The sequence below is a fragment of the Arachis hypogaea genome, chromosome 7 (assembly GCF_003086295.3).
Source record: "Arachis hypogaea cultivar Tifrunner chromosome 7, arahy.Tifrunner.gnm2.J5K5, whole genome shotgun sequence".
Classification (NCBI taxonomy): Eukaryota; Viridiplantae; Streptophyta; class Magnoliopsida; order Fabales; family Fabaceae; genus Arachis; species Arachis hypogaea.
In genome coordinates this window covers 2,897,703-2,914,391 of record NC_092042.1, presented here as the reverse complement: position 1 = coordinate 2,914,391, position 16,689 = coordinate 2,897,703, and the positions used below count along the sequence as shown (strand labels likewise).

Sequence of the window (16,689 nt, the reverse complement as noted above, 5' to 3'; positions counted from 1 at the left end):
TTAAAATTTTCAATAAATTTAAACGTATTTTTTCTTTTCAGACGAAACACATCCTAAATTATTGTCACCAACACGTATCTTATAAGTAGAAGGATTAATCTAGTTCACTATTATAGATAGAATTGAAATATATTGAATCAGGGTGATTATTAATTAAGCCCTGCTGTTTATTTTACTTAAAAATGTTAAACTCTTCAATCAAATAAAACTTCAAGGAGGTACTTTTTTATTTTCTTTAAACAAACTAAAAAATGCAATATAGAAGGTTTGATGTAGTCATTTTATCCAAAAGCAGACAATCAATCAAATTTCTTTGAACAAAATGTTTAATTAAATTTATTATCTTATAGGTTAATATATATTTTACTTTTAATCATTAACTAATTAGAACCCGTATCAAAGCCGCTAAAATTTTGCGGCGGATAATGTTGGATATCGAATTTATATTATAGATCTCTTATTTTATAATTTTTTATTTTTTTATGTGAGATTAATTTCATATATTTTTCATACTTATAACGTTAACATTATATATCTTTAAAGAATTACGGCTGGGTATTTTTTTATTGTGGTATACGAAGGTTTATTATTAGTACGTAGTTAAATACTTATTAGATATTTATATATTATTAAATATATGATTGAATTCTTGAGTTTATAGTGGTTAATCACAACTATTTTGAGAAAAAAATTGTAGACATAGTTTATTTCAATAAATATCACAAGATCGACATAAATTAAAAATAAATAAAATAACTTAAATAACTCATTTTAATTTAGTAGACTCAAATATTTTATTTTAATTTTACATAGAAAATTATATATTTTATAAATAGAGATAAATAAAATATCATTCAGATATCTCATAAAAGAAAAATAAATATATGTTTGGTTTTTGTTTTTATTTTTTGTTTTTATTTTCAGTATTTTTATTTTTTAGATTTTATAAAATAAGAAGTAAAAACAAGAGGTAAAAATAAAAAATAGATTTTTATTGTTTTTACTTTTTTTTATAAAATCTAAAAAAAAAACTGAAGATAAAATTGCAAACCAAATACTCCAAACATTTTTTCTACTATTATTTTTTCAAATTACATACTAATAAGTGGAATAACGGTAAATGATCAAGAACGTAAGAACTATATATGTTGTGGTTATGGATGAACAGGAGATCAAGGACGAAGATGAGGATGAGGATGATGATGATGATGAAGATGCTGAGAACCATGGCGAGGTGACTTCTTGGTTGGTTGAGGAGGAGAAGGAAGATGACGAAAATTGGCCCATGGATCATATATATAAGCCGGCGGCGGATCGTTATAATTAGCGGCGGGATAATAACCTATTGAACAAGTATCATAAAAAAATCTCTTTCAACTTCATGTAACAGAATATAATGATGAGTCGTCTATTTTAAATTATGAAAAATTATAGGGGATGAGCATTTTTATTGAAATTTGGCCAATATTTAACTATAAAAAAATGAGTAATTTCACATTATTAGATGATTTAGATCTAATCTCACATTATTAAAAATATTAATAATGATTAATTAATGACTACAAAACATAAAATTTACTGATCCATAACACTCCTCCTAAATTATAGAGATATTAATCAATTGAATCACTTGTTAAATCTTCCAACCCATCATCATCCTGAGCCTTCAACATAGAATGCATATACGGGAAAAAAAATATTTATACAAATATAATAGAATGCAAATTCAATTTGTTGGATGATTGCGCAGCTGTCTTTAAAAATTTTTAATTAAAGATTAAAAATATATATATTATCACTTTAAAATGGCAATTTTTTGCACTAATAATTAACAATTAATGGGTATGGAAATCAATTTTATGCTTAATAATAATAATAATAATAGATCAGAAAAAAGGAATATACAAAGATAATAATATGGAAAGTGGAAAGCATATAGTTTGGGTTATTGGTGATGAAATAAGGAAAGAGAAGACTCACCCTTCATCAATTCATGTGTGACGACATGTGAAGGTAAGAGAAGAACAAAAAGAAGAACAAAGGAAACAATAACCTTGGACCTATCCATGTGATCACACTCATAGACATATGCAATGCAAGTCCAATTGGCTATATATATATATATATATATTTGGCCATTATTGAAGGCCAAGAGTAAATAATACTATTAACTATGGTTATAATTGGAATTAAATTTTTTAAATTAAAGAGTAATTTTTTTATATCTCTCATTTATTTATTTATTTTATCTTTTTTATATATTATTATCAATAATTAATTATAAATTTGACAATTAAAATGTACAACATAACATTATCTAATTGTAATTAAAACTAAATTAAAATTAAAATTAAAATATAATTATATTATATTATTAATTTAACAATCAAATTGTGTCACATGACACTCTCTCACTACAACTAAAAAAAAAATTTTCTCAAAAATTAATAAACTCCTTCTTGCATTTTCTTAGCTTATCTACCTCTTTCCCTTTATCTTTCTCTTTTTTTTCTCTTTCAATCTCTATTTCTCTCAATCTTTTTGTTCTAAACAAAAATAATAAAATAATATAATTTAAATAAATTCATAAAATTATAAAGAATATATTAAATTTATAATTAATTATCATTAAAAAATATTTCGTAATATTATTCACATAAAAATATTATTATATATATATTATTTTATTTTTTTATTAAATTTTAAATTTTTTACTGTTATCTTTTTAATATATATTTTTATTTTTCTTCTTTTAAATATTTAATTCATATAATTTAGAGAGAATATTAATATTATGATCAATAATTAAAATTAATATTCAATTGTTTAAAAAATTTGATTTTGTATTAATTTTATAACTATCAATATAATTTTTTATACTAATATCTAATTATATTTTTATTTTTATATAGATAAAGAGAAAAAATATTATCTTTAAATAACAAACATGAAAATTGATTGTTTTTATTTGTGTAACAAATTTAATACCTAATCAAATATAAAAGTATATACGTTAAATTCTTTTAAGTTTTAGATAATGAATGTTAAATTAATTATTAATAAATAATTAAACTCTTTCACATGAAAATAAAAACAAAAAATTTTATTATTTAAATTTTTTATCTACAAAAATTCTAATCTTCTTAGTTGATGAAAATTTTTATCCCTTACGACCTTTTTATAAAAATAGTTTGAGTCTATAAATATTTTTGTATCATAATTTATAATGTCAGGACAAAGTAATGTAAATTTAAAAATATATATATTTTCGTAATATTATTACAAGTAAAATACTAATTTATTATTAAAATTACAACAACAATCAATCATATATTGTCATATTAGCAAAAATAATTCATCTTTAAATTTACTATTTAAAAGATCATATAAATACATAAATTTAATTACATGACTATTAAAATCAAACTCTATGATTACCAGGGACAAAGCTAGAATAGTTTTTTAAAAGAGGTCAATATAAAAAAAACTTTAAAAGGTAAAAAAAAATAAAATTAGAAAGAACTAATATAAAAATTAGAAGATTATATACATGAAAAATTTTGAACGGGGTCATTGTCCCTTAAAATATATGAGGTTCCATCCCTTTCTTCTTTTTATTATTGTCATCGTCGGTCGAATGAGAGATTAAGAGTTTTAAGTCGTCAAAGATATCCAAAAGCTGCTCGTTTCAAATTAAATAATTGTTTTAAAAACAAGTTTGATAACATGTGCTATGCACAGAATAGAAATAAAATTATTAATTATTAATTTGTTAAATTGAAATCAATAATGAGGTAATTATATAAATTATTATAAATTTTTAAATTAAAAAATATAGAATTCATATATATATAATTACACGACTCAATATAAAAACCAACAACAAATTAACATATATATTTATGCTTTTATTTCAACACTGCTGGACAATTATATGGCCACAAAAGATCAATAATATTATTTAAATAGGGCATGATACATAATCATATCATATATATTATGCATTTGCCATAGACAACATAACATGTAAATGTTTAATTTATTGACGGCATTAATTAGTTCATTGTCTCCTTATTAGCAGTGTCTCCATGACCCATTTTACCACCATCTATATATGCATGCATGGTGCTTGAAGTTTTGAGTGGAAAAGCATGAAAAAATCTCCACTTAATTTCTGAAGGCCTCGTCAGTTTCCGATGCCTCATAACACTTCTACCCTCATCATAGCTTTCTTCTGGCTCTACAAATTTATTTATTATTTACCATATAATAATAGTTAGAAGAATAATATTCAAATATTTTATAATAAGATTTTAGGAACGTTATAACTAATTAAGTTTTTATATTGTTTATATGATACTTTAGTAAGTGTAAAGAAAATAATAAGTGTAATATACATATATATAACAAAAACATGAGATGTGTTGTTTAATTACTTCTTGATAGACAAGTAATTCAAATTAACAATTTTTTAGGTAGTGTTTGGTGGAGAGACGGAAAGACTGAGACTAAGAAACAGAGATTAAAATAAATCTCAATATTATGTTTGGTGCAAAATAGGTGATAAAAATTAAAACAATAATGAAACTCTAATTTAATTTGTACAAATGGTAAAATTTAAAATGATGGTATTTTAAGTATAAAATATTATTAAAGTTTCAGTCTTCATCTCTAAAAATTTTAGTCTCCTGTGTCCTCATTTTTTGGAGGTAATGAAATACTGAAATTTTGAAAACAGAAATAGAAATTTTAGTACCTGAACCAACAAACATAATATTGAATCTCAGTTTCTCAGTCTCTCAATCTCTATCTCAATATCTCAAAACAAATGCTACCTTAATTAACCAATCACCCTTTTTTCACTTTCATTTTCAAAAATTAAAGAGAGAATAATATATAGTTATGGACAATTTTTTTTGTCATGTTAACTACAAAACTAATTAATTTCGGTTGGTTTAGTATTAGTTTACTGGTCCGTTTAAACAAGTGTCAGACGTTCGAATTTTGTCTTATACACACAATAAATTTATTAGTCGGCGATAACTCTTAAATAGAATTCAAATACACTATAATTAATCCTTAACTTGCCAGATAAAAAAATACTATAAAAAAATTAATTATAAAACTGTTAGTCATTAAAATGCGTATGTCTTACCTATATCTTTTATGTTTAAGGGTTGGTAACCAAATGAATCACCAGAGAAAGACATCAATGGAGTGTGCATAGGAAGCAATGGAGTGTGAAAAGGAAGGAGGAAGCCCATCATGCGAGGATAGTAATTTGAAGGAGGAGGAAGAGGAGGAGGGCCACCGCGACGAGGTGGTGGCCTTTTCGGACTATACCTCGAACCAGGAGGGGGATGAGGAATACTACCCCATTGATTTGGATAATAATAATAACCAAAACCATTGTGAATTGAGTCACTTGTTGAACCTTCTAACCCATGAACCTTCATAGCACGTAGTGTTGAAATTCTTTCCTCTAATTAATATAGAAAAAAATTCATTCAATCAAAATGTGTTATTCGTGTTCAATGTAAATTCATTTAGAAAATAGAATATGCAAAAATGAGTTGGAAATTAAAAGTTTGTGCAAGAGAAATAGAGAAATAAGAAAACTCACCCTTGGATAATTCATGTTCCAAGGCATGTGAAGATAAGAGGAAAACACAAAGAAGAACAAACGAAATATAGTCCTTAGAATTAGCCATTGATAATATAAGACAATTTATGTAATAACAATCCTTTATATAGCTTAAGACCCTATATGATAATAAGTTAATGACATACACAATTGCTATGTTTAAGGGATCATATCATTTGAAAATGCATGGTCAACTTGGCCTTTATAGAAACCTAACGAACTGTCAAGTAGTATACACTACTAGACCTATAAGGTTGCATTAATATGACAGAATAAGACACTGAAAACAATAGGAATGGAGCTAGATAAAATATTGGAGGGGCAAAAAATATTTACACAATAAAATAAGACTAAAATAAAATTTTAAAGGGAGTTAAACTAAAATTTACATATAATTTACATATAAAAAATTAAAATTAGAGAAAATTATTGCCTCCTGTCAAAATAGATACAAAATACACTAATTCAATATCTTTACACACATTGTCTCTATCCATATTTTTTTTTGTCAAATACAATTTTGTGTCTCAATACCCTGTCTTTATAATGCAGCCTAATATATAGTACCATTATAAAAGTTCTTACGTAAAAGTCCAAATTAAAAAAAAAAACATATACAAATAATTATATTTTTTAATATATCATTTACATAAAAAAAATTTGTTGAGTTTGAGTAAATAATTTTATGTAAATATTTTATTTTAACTTTTTTTTATTTATCTTATACGTATCATATTCTTTCTTTTGAGAATTAACAATGATTAAACTCTAAATATTTTTTCTCATAAAAATTGTACATGTTATGAAAAGATTTATTTTAAAAACTTAGGTTAAGTAATAAAAAACATAAAAATTATATTTTAAATAAATATTATTATTTAAATATTATCTATGCTATCTCGAGTCTTATGTTATTTTATCCCTTTTTAAGATAAATAAAAAAATAAATTATATGATATTTTTATTGTGATGCTTAAATTATCTAATTTATCTTTTAAAATAAAAAATAAATTATTTAAAATTTATTAAATATTGATATTTTTTTGTGTGTATGGAAGTAAAAGTAGTGATATACCTTAATATTATAATTTTTGATGTTTTACAAAAGTGTGGAAGATACACAAATCGTAGGGTTTAATTTCTATACTTCAAATTTTTTAATTTTTTTTAACAAAAATTTCTTGGTCTGATTTATGTACTCTGACAAATCTCTCAGTCCGATTCCTTTATTTTCACAAATTGAACGGTCCGATTTTTGTACTTCTCACAAATTGAATGATTCGATTTTTGTTTATCTAATTAAATAGTTTCACATTTGAAAATAACACTCCATCAACCCACATTTAAAAAAAAATATCGTTATTATTCTAATATCAAAAACAAAATCTGTTAAATATTATCTATTTATTTTTCTTTTAATTTAGACACAATATTAAAAACATTATAGTACTCCTCGAAAGAAAAAGTGAGAATGACACAAAAGGTGGGGAATGCAATAACTAATGCAATATTCCTCCTGTACATGAATAGTAAAGACATAGTAATAACTGCTAACATGCAAGAGACAATTATTTGAATATGCATAGTCACTTGGCTAGTATAGAAAGCCAATAATCAACTACATTATTGGAAGAGAAATTTTATTATTTATTTCAATATATATATGCAGATTTGCCTATATATGGCCTATGAAGCACGGATTCTCTCATGGTGCCGGCGTATCCGTGTCGGACACGAATTCGATACCGACACTCGGTGGATACTTCAAACGAGCGTATTGGTGGCGTGTCTTCTCGCAGTGCAAAATTTTAATGGAGCAGTCACCAATCTGGACGAGTCTAACCCGAATCTTGGTGGAGCAGCCATGAATCCGAACAAGTCCGACCCGATCCAGATGTTCATGAGACGGATCTTTCTGCTGGACTGCAAATCTTAAATTAATTTTGTGATTTTATGGCCCGATTAACCAATTTTTTTCTTTATAATTGATTCATGATGGACTTGGAGGGGAAAAATTGATACATTTTCTGCTAGCAAGATGGCAAGAGTAGATTAAAATTTTTTATTTTTTTTAATAATTGCATAATTTTAAGACTTTTTATGCAATTATATTTACTCTTATATTTACAATATAATATTTTATTAATTTAATATATTATTTAAATTTTAATTCACAACGTATCCTAAACGTGTCGTATCCATTTTTTATAAAAAGAACGTATCGACGTATCTGTGTCGTGTCGTGTCCGTATCGCGTGTTGTATCGGTACTTCCTAATATATGGCACCATATATGAAGACCAATGGAATTAATGACTTAAATGTAATTGAAAAATTGAAAAATTTATGTAGATAAATTAAATAAAAAAATTATATCGATATTTTAAATTAAATTTCATTATATACATATCTCATTTCACTTTTGATGTAAATTAAATTTATATGTTTTTAATATAAATTAAATAAAATTAATTCGATTTATATATATATATTTTATATTAATTTCGATTTATTACTAATACAACCTATATATATGTAAATCGAATCAACTTAATTTTATTTATTATTTATACCGATTAATAATATCTTTTTAAGTTAATTTATTTTATATTTATATAATATATAATTTGTGAAATAATTAAAATATTATGTTAATTAAATTATCATTGTATATAATAATTTAATTAGTAAAAAAAGGTAAAATAAAATATATGAAATTAGGGTTTGTTGACTTCTTAATCCTTATTTCCCTCTGATGCGCCGCCACGGCTTTCTGGGTTCTGCTCCATCCGTCAGCCTCACCTCTCTTCCGTCCGTCACCGCGAATCGTTGGCGTCACCTCCTCCCCCAGCTTCCCAGCCTTGCTTCCTCCTCTGCTCTACGCCTCTGATCCACTCGTGAGCTTGTTTTACTTTAATTTCTCAATTTTCAATTTTTTTATAGCTTGATTCTTGTTTTTTTAATTATCTGGATCTTCCCCTTGTTCAAATCTCTAAATTATGCATGTCTCTCTGTCTAAAATCCAGCTCTCGATTGAACTACTTTGGTTGTGTGTTTTACTTTAGATTTTTTTGATAGATTAATCTTCATTTATATTAATTTTTACATAATTGAATAATATGTCACTCGATTTTTAGGTTTCAAACTTGACTATCAAATGATTAATGATGATGGAGAGATGGAAAGTGAGCAAAGGGTGATGAATTCAAATCTTATTAATATGATTTAATTATGATTTGTTGCAATATTGCAACTTCTTGAGTCTTGTGTTAATTTGTTTAGTGACTACTGACTTGACATTAGGTTTGTTTTTGTGAGTATGTGGTTTGAATCTTGGTTTTTTTAATCATTGTTATATAAATTTTGAAGAGTAGATGATCAAATTAGTCCTGAAAGATTACTCATTCTTCGAATTGGTCTCCGAAAGATTTTTTTAATCAAATTCGTCCTTTAATCATTGTTATATAACATGAAATTTAATTTTGTATGTTGGATTTTAGAGGTTAAAGGGGCGGGGCAGGTACTTGCAGGGCGGGTTAGGGTGCAAGGTTTTACTACTCGCGGAAAGTGTTAGGCGGATTTTTTTTGTCTAATTAGGATGTGGAGGGGTAAGGTAGCGTGAAAACCCGTCCCATTGCCATCCCTTCATGATAGGTTGGACCTTCATGTTCTTCTTGGCTGTTGGCCTGTAATTAGATGCAATATTATCTGTAAGGACACAAGAAATTAAGAAAAAAATAAATAATTCTTTAAAAGATTTTGAAAGTTTTTGTTGTAACTTCTTGCAAATGTTATGTTTTCTGGTGTGGTAGCTTTCAATCTTTTGGATTCAGAGTGTGATTTAGTGTTCTTTGTTTAACTTTTCTTTGGCTTTCATTAGATGGATTGGCAAGGACAAAAGCTAGCAGAGCAGCTGATGCAGATATTGCTGCTTTCCTTTGCTGTGGTTGCATTCACAACTGGATATTTTATGGCTTCTTTTCAAATGATGATCCTCACATATTTTGGTGGTGTTGTTCTAACTACATTGGTGACCGTCCCTAATTGGCCGTTCTACAATCGCCATCCTCTCCAGTGGTTGGACCCAAGCGAGGTAGAGAAGCATCCGAAGCCGCCACCGTCTGCAAACTCAACTTCAAAGAAGAAAGCTGTTAAGAAGTAAGACTTAGAATAGCAAAAGAAAATTTCACTTATTGTGGTTCTAGAAATACATGATTTTAAAGTTTAATTGTTTATACTTTTGACAGTAACTTGCATCCTATTTTAGTTTAATGATTTAATCTCTTTTAGATATTGATAATATAATTAATGGGGTTAGAGGAACATTGTCCTCTCGGTGATGGTAACTTAGTATACAATTTTAATCTTTCTCATGAACTAAATATGCTGCGTCGAACTCTTATGATTAAAACGACCAAATCGATACATATTCAAGTTGATGCGTATATTTCTAAAGACGAAGTTCAAACTAGTAATGCTCTTCCACTTCCCTGGGCTCATTTCTACGTTTTAGTTTGTTGTAAATGATGTGTAACATAGAGCTAGGAAAAATGATTAAAATTATACTTTTATTTATTTTTGGTCTAAGGATTTATAGCTGAAATAAAGTAATAAACTTAGTTTCACAGGTCAAATGACATCTTTTTTTATCACTTCAAATTCGTATTCAAACACACGAATAGTACTTTTATTACAGAAGGCCAAGAATCAACTACATTATTGGAAGAGTATTTTTATTGATTTATTTGAAAGGTTTTATTTCATTCTTTTTTTTTTAGAAGAAAAAGTTTTAATGGGTTGTTGTTGGGATCTGAGCTAAGTTAATCACAATAAAAAATAAGTATAGTCATAAATAAATTTAGAAAATAAGATTGTTTAACACAAAAATTATTTATACGAATTTAGAGGTTTATATATCTTACAATTATATGTCTCCAAAACTAAGGATAGACGATGAGCACACAAACCATTAACCAAAATCCTAAAACAAAAAACGATGCCTTTTCTAGGAACCCGGATCCAACCCAAAACCCGGTTCGGCTTCCTCTTCAACCGCCCTCCTCCTCCTTCTTCTTCTTCTTTGCACTCACGCAAGCTCTTTCATCGAACCCTTATCATGTCTTCGACTATGACGCAGTCCAACAAATCAAAAAGACCGATTTGCCCCTCTTGCTCCAAACCCGCTCGAACCTGCCTTTGCTCTCGGATCCGGGTCTCTGGAATCGAGAATTCCGTGAAAGTAACCATCTTGCACCACGCATTGGAGAGCAAGCATCCCCTTAATTCCACTAGAATCGCCAAGCTGGGACTCAAGAACCTCACTGTTGCAACAGTTTCAGACGTTAATTTCGGTGCCCGGTTTGTGATTCGGTTAATTGACCCGAAGTATTGCAAATCGGGTTCTTCGGTTCGCAATGTGAGAAGAAATGGGTTGCTTTGTCGTCAGTTTGAAAAAGCTGGAGGGACCCGGAAGCTGTTTTGCGAGAAAGATTGTAACTTGGTTGATTCTAGTGGTGGAAAGTGTGGTTTGGAAAATGGTGTTTGTGAGGATGATGATGATTGTGCAATGGTGAATGGTGAAGTTGGGGAAATTTTGGTTCATTCGGATTCTGATCCAAATTGTGGTGTTTATGGAGAAACCAAGAAGTTGTTTGCTGAGGAAGATTTTAACTTGGTTGATAGTGCTAGAAAAGTTGGGCTGCAAAGTTATGGTGCATTGGTGAATGGTGAAGTTGAGAAAAGTTCCAATATTCCAAGTTTTGATACTGATTGTGCTGGAACGCCTGCTATTACTTTTAACATTGGTAAATATGGTAAAGTTAGTTCTCTATCTCATATTTGGATGTCAGATTCTCAATCCAGCTGGTTGTCAAGTTTTGACTATGTTTTGGATCATGATGAAGCTTGTGAAGCACTCTCAAAAGGGTTTTTGGTGAAGAAGTTTCAAAGCAGGAAATTGGATAATAGGGGCATTGATTTGGAAGAATTTGAGGAATTTGAGATTGAGGTTCCACCAGGATCAGCATTACTATTTCCTTCTGATAAGGCTGTTACTATTGGTGAGCTTGATGCTATTGGTTTTGAGGTGAAGAACTTGATTGTTCTGGATGGAACATGGTCTAAGGCAAAGAGAGTTTATAGTGAAAACCCTTGGTTGAATGTCTTGCCTCATTTGAAGCTAGAAGTGAATGAGATGAGCTTGTATAGTGATGTAAGGCACCAACCTAAAGCTGGTTATTTGTCCACCATTGAGAGCATTGTGCATGCATTGAAGGCATTTGGGGAGGAGAATCATGAGGATTTGGATAGACTCTTGGACACTTTTGAGGCCATGGTTGGAGACCAAAGGCGTTGTAAAGATGAGAGATTGAGCAAAACTCTTCCCTAGTTGATGAGGCCTTTTCTTCATTTGACAGAACAAGAAACTGTTTAACCCAAACTAGAAACTATGTTCAATGAATTAAGAATCATTAAACCTATGAGTTTTTAGCTCTTGTATCCCAAGTAGAGATAGAACTATTCATTTTTGTGTGACTTCTACCTTTTGTGACTCAAATTACTACAAAAAATAGTTACACAAACATTTTACCTGTATTTTTTAGCTGCAAACAACATGGAAATTCTACTAGATTATAATATGTATGGATAAAATTATGCTCCATTTGCTATACAATGATAGACCAATCATGCCATGCTTTAGACACAAATCAATACAAAGACTCACATTTGCATTGGTTATATAAGCAGTTCTTAAACTTCTTATGTACACAAATCAAGCTAACAAGTTCTCACAATACAAGTAACACCATCCAAGAGAACATCATCATTACACTAAAAGTTGATGACTTAACTATATTTCTCTGTCTTTTGAGCATTCAAATATACAACTATACAATCTGAACCAGTTTCAATATGCTAAATGCTTCAGTATCATCAATCTATATTCTATATAGTCCTTTCAAGCTGCTAGTAGTGTCATATATACTATTGCTAATCCACCAAGTTAAGGGATGGCGCCGGCGGATCTGAGGCTTTTACGGTGTCATAAGCATACTCCGGAGTTCATGGCTCTTGTCATCAACACATCTCGAGCTAACCAAAGAGGTTATCCAGAAATCATCAGCTTTTACTGACTCATCATCATCATTCCTGTGCCAACTCCAGTAAGCATGAGTCGAGTTAACCATTGTCAGCTCACCATGTCCGAAACTAGCTTCGCGAAATTCCGACCAATTTGGTTGTGGATTTATATACCTGTCAAAGTACAATTATGTAAGGATACATCCAACAATAATAATGAAAAAAAAAAGGTTTCTAAAGAAGTTTCTGGCATACTAACCTATGAGCTAAGCCTTCTCTATTTCCTCCATCACCAACAGTTATATGCACAGCACCACAAGGATCCGGTCTTCCGTCGTACACGCGCTTCTGTCAGTCAGACAAAACAATACTTAAGACCGCAACGCCATAAATAATGATTAAAAAGAAAATAAAAGACTAAAGCATGCAAGCATACCGAGCGTTCATAAGCATGAACATGCCCAGCAATAACTAAATCAACACTAGCAGCATAAAGCAATGACTCCATAGCTGCCTTCATATCATCTCCTTCACCTTGATGAGCCTTGTTACTATTATACCATGGTACATGAAACAACACAACCAGCCAAGGTGTCCGTTTCCTATCCACCTTTGATAGATCTGCCTGTAAGCGAAGATAAGATCGAAAACGATAAGGGGGTTAAATGAGTTATTAGTCTTTGCTAAATTGAGTCCAATTTCACTAATTTTACAGATACCAAAATCTTATTTAAGTGAGTGATAACTATCAATATATCCAAATAATGGTGGAATAAGATTTCTCTTCCATAACTGTAATCTAAGATGCTATTTACTAGTTATAAAAGTATATCCTTGATCAATTGGGAAAAAAACAAACCTTTAGCCATCTGTATTGTTCTGACCACTCATCATAATCTGCATAGGAGCCAAGCATAACAATATGAACACCTGCAACTTCAAAAGAATAGTAGAGATTTGATGTTGATCCACTCTCTTCAAATGGCATCTTCCATCTGGAATTATAGGACACAAAACCATCCTTCAACAATGGTATATTCTCCTCTTCATGGTTCCCCTCAGTTACCATCCATGGCCTTGAACTAGCAAGTGGCTCCACTAGCTTCCCAAAGGAGTCCCATAGATGCTGCATATAATCGGCATAGGAAAGGTCTCCCGGAAGCAGGTACACGTGGTGTTTACACTGATCTACATGATCTAATGTAGATTCGGTCCAGCCAGTCTGCCCCAAATCCCCGGCAACGGCGAATGTAATTGGGAATTGAGCTGGAGGAGTCTTAAGCTTGAACTCTGGACCTTGTCCGCCACATCGATAATAGTACACAGTGTTGTATTCCAAAGGACCAATCACAGTATGGTGTATCTTTCCTGAGCTATATAGCATATAACTATAAGAAGTGAAATCTCCTTCGGCTACTAAATCATATATGCCAGGTGATTTTCCATATTCTACATAAGAAGGTGAGTTTTTATCATCAGTTATCCATGAAACTCTCATGTGCTTCTCTCCTGCTAAAGAAATGTGCACCTGGAATAGAAATTTCAACATCTTAGAATCTGAAAAACTTAATAAGCAGCATAAGTGAGCATGCATGAAGAGATTGATGTGAGTGCTTCTACAAAGAATGAAGTCATTGTTCATGAAAACATTATCATAAAGAGAGAAAAAAAAATATGTTGAAAAATACAATGGTCATAAAGCAGGAAGCACAATCTGGAAGATTAAGAATCATTCTATTTTGTAGGTGAATTCCTTCCTTTTTTTTTATAAAAAAAATGCATATATATAACATATGAAAGACTATCAAGTCTCAACTTTACCCTCTTTCAGCTATTTATTTATTTATTTTGAATCCATGATCAGAAACTATAGGAAGTTATCAGTATTACAGACAATCGTTCGATGTTACCAACAAGTCAAGTGTGATGTTTACTCAACCAAGATTTAAAACTTATTCAGAAACAGAGAAACAAATCAAATACTATAGGGGTGATAATAAAACCAAATATTAATAAAAGGATGATATAAAACAGATTAATAATAAAATATGAAGAGGATGAAAAAAAAATGATTTTGACCTGTTGGGGTTGAGAATTGGTTTTTGAATCCCATGGCCATCTGAAGCCTCCTCCTAAGTCCAAGTTTTTCCGAGGAAGAGGCCTAACATATGCTTCTGGTGTGGCAGTTGAAGAGAGTAACACAGCAACCACCAACCTTAGGAGTTTGAGGAGTTCCATGTTTTGATATGTGAATGAATCTATGGTGGAAAAAGGAAAAGGAAGGACAAGAATCCACAGTGTTGTACTTTGTGTTCAACCGTTGACAAAAATCTTGTATGCATCATAAGATATAAGAATCCATTTCACCGAATGATATCACCTAATTTGTCCTTTCTCTTTCAATGTAATGTGTCTTATCTTAAATGAGAAGTTTGTATTTCTTGTTTCTGAAAACTAAATTCAGTGTATTCAGATTTTTCAGTGTAACCGTGACTATTAATATATCTTTTTATAGATTAAATATATAATATAATAATAAATATAAAATTAGTTAAGATAATAAATATTTAATATTTTAATAAAAAGGATTTTATTCTTCAAAATAACAAGAAAATATATCTATTAATAAAAGACATTTTAAAAAAATTGTGCACTAAATTTTTCCAATATTCCTAGATAGATTTTTGTATTTATGTTTAATTAAAAAATAAAATAGTTTGTTTCTAGACATGGATTGGTTTAAGCTAGGGGTGTTCATGGATCGAGTGAAATCGCGTTTGTCCAGACTCAAATCCAATCCTAAATATATATCGGATCTACTTTTTAGTATTTGTTTGGGCACCATTATTTTATTAAAAAAAGATATTTTTTTAAAAAAAGATTTTTTTTTATTTTTTAACTGTTTGGCAAATTTTTAGTAGTAAAAATAAAAGCACTAGAAAAATAAAAAAATATTTTTTTGAAAAGCTGTAATTTATATCTATTTTTAAAGATGCTTTTCATGTAATAAATTAACAAAAAAGTATTTTTATATTGTTATACCCAAACATAATTGATAGATAAAAAGATCTTTTTGCATGAGATATCCAAACATAAAATTAATTTTATTTTTCCATAAGATCTTTTAAAAAAAGATAACTCGAAAAAATCAATTTGGTGAGTGGTTATTGAAAGTTGGTGATGGTCTAATAGGTGACAATATGGATGGTGAATCTGAGATATATCTTCCAAGAGATATTGTTATTCCTTCTTCGGACCAGGCATTTGATGAGTTAGTTCATTTTTCTTATCCAAATATTTTGGAAAACATGTCCTCAAAAGATTTTTTCAAAGCAAGAACTATACTGGCTCCCACACTAGACATCGTTGAAGAGGTCAACAACTATATGATGGCTATCATTTCTTGAGGGGAAAAATTATATCTTAGTTCGGATTCCACATGTATGGATGAAGGAAATATGGAGAGTCAACTAGATCTCTATGGCTCTGAATTACTGAATAGCATAAATTGTTCTAGTTTGCCTCCACATAAAAAGGTTGGTGTTCCGGTGATGTTACTGAGGAATATTGATCAATCTAGTGATCTTTGTAATGGTACAAGGCTACAAGTTAGGAAGTTTGGAAATCATGTCATAGAATGTGAAGTGACAATGTTTGTCATATTGCTTTGATTCCAAGAATGAATATGGTACCAACAAATGAAACCGTCCCAGTTAGATTCCAACGAAGACAGTTTCCCATAATAGTATCGTTTGCCATGACAATTAATAAGTCTCAAGGACAAACTTTATCTCATGTTGGATTGTACTTGCCCAGACCAGTTTTTACACATGGCCAATTATATATGGCACTTTCAAGAGTTAAGAGTAAGAGAGGTTTAAAAGTTTTACTTATAAATCATGTAGGAATGTCTGCAAATTCAACTATCAATGTTGTTTATAGAGAAGTGTTTGAAAAAATAGTATT

At 29.5% G+C, this 16,689-nt stretch overlaps 4 protein-coding genes and 1 long non-coding RNA gene across 5 annotated transcripts; 2 read left to right on the top strand and 3 right to left on the bottom strand.

The window, feature by feature from the left end:
- Positions 1-1,055: 1,055 nt before the first annotated feature.
- On the bottom strand, positions 1,056-2,102 carry LOC112703897 (uncharacterized). The gene is made up of 2 exons (XR_003154704.3): positions 1,981-2,102; positions 1,056-1,342 (listed from the first exon to the last, which is right to left on the bottom strand). It is a non-coding gene; the product is annotated as an uncharacterized lncRNA (long non-coding RNA).
- Positions 2,103-3,870: 1,768 nt separating this feature from the next.
- On the bottom strand, positions 3,871-5,804 carry LOC112701974 (uncharacterized). The gene is made up of 3 exons (XM_025752805.3): positions 5,624-5,804; positions 5,156-5,482; positions 3,871-4,240 (listed from the first exon to the last, which is right to left on the bottom strand). Exons 1-3 carry the CDS (start codon positions 5,709-5,711, stop codon positions 4,056-4,058), a joined length of 600 nt encoding a protein of 199 aa, XP_025608590.1. The 5' UTR covers positions 5,712-5,804; the 3' UTR covers positions 3,871-4,055.
- A 2,538-nt stretch (positions 5,805-8,342) lies between these two features.
- On the top strand, positions 8,343-10,001 carry LOC112701975 (signal peptidase complex subunit 1). The gene is made up of 3 exons (XM_025752806.3): positions 8,343-8,540; positions 8,781-8,839; positions 9,524-10,001. Exons 2-3 carry the CDS (start codon positions 8,801-8,803, stop codon positions 9,803-9,805), a joined length of 321 nt encoding a protein of 106 aa, XP_025608591.1. The 5' UTR covers positions 8,343-8,540; positions 8,781-8,800; the 3' UTR covers positions 9,806-10,001.
- Positions 10,002-10,523: 522 nt separating this feature from the next.
- Positions 10,524-12,316, top strand: LOC112701972 (uncharacterized). The gene has a single exon (XM_025752803.3). The coding sequence runs from the start codon at positions 10,640-10,642 to the stop codon at positions 12,029-12,031; it is 1,392 nt and encodes a 463-aa protein (XP_025608588.1). The 5' UTR covers positions 10,524-10,639; the 3' UTR covers positions 12,032-12,316.
- Positions 12,317-12,352: 36 nt separating this feature from the next.
- LOC112701973 (purple acid phosphatase 18) lies at positions 12,353-15,206 on the bottom strand. The gene is made up of 5 exons (XM_025752804.3): positions 14,803-15,206; positions 13,583-14,251; positions 13,160-13,348; positions 12,983-13,071; positions 12,353-12,897 (listed from the first exon to the last, which is right to left on the bottom strand). The coding sequence occupies exons 1-5, from the start codon at positions 14,959-14,961 to the stop codon at positions 12,678-12,680; spliced, it is 1,326 nt and encodes a 441-aa protein (XP_025608589.1). The 5' UTR covers positions 14,962-15,206; the 3' UTR covers positions 12,353-12,677.
- Positions 15,207-16,689: the final 1,483 nt, after the last annotated feature.

Bases quoted from the DNA above. Each gene is read 5' to 3' on its own strand.
- LOC112701974 (XM_025752805.3), bottom strand. From the start codon at position 5,711: ATGGCTAATTCTAAGGACTATATTTCGTTTGTTCTTCTTTGTGTTTTC. The intron at 5,483-5,623 runs GTGAGTTTTCTT...TATATTAATTAG, and splicing joins GGAACATGAATTATCCAAGG to AGGAAAGAATTTCAACACTA. The intron at 4,241-5,155 runs GTAAGACATACG...ATAAATTTGTAG, and splicing joins CTTAAACATAAAAGATATAG to AGCCAGAAGAAAGCTATGAT.
- LOC112701975 (XM_025752806.3), top strand. From the start codon at position 8,801: ATGATTAATGATGATGGAGAGATGGAAAGTGAGCAAAGG. The intron at 8,840-9,523 runs GTGATGAATTCA...GGCTTTCATTAG, and splicing joins AGATGGAAAGTGAGCAAAGG to ATGGATTGGCAAGGACAAAA.
- LOC112701972 (XM_025752803.3), top strand. From the start codon at position 10,640: ATGCCTTTTCTAGGAACCCGGATCCAACCCAAAACCCGGTTCGGCTTC.
- LOC112701973 (XM_025752804.3), bottom strand. From the start codon at position 14,961: ATGGAACTCCTCAAACTCCTAAGGTTGGTGGTTGCTGTGTTACTCTCT. The intron at 13,349-13,582 runs GTTTGTTTTTTT...CTTCGCTTACAG, and splicing joins AACAATACAGATGGCTAAAG to GCAGATCTATCAAAGGTGGA. The intron at 12,898-12,982 runs GTTAGTATGCCA...GTACTTTGACAG, and splicing joins AGAGAAGGCTTAGCTCATAG to GTATATAAATCCACAACCAA.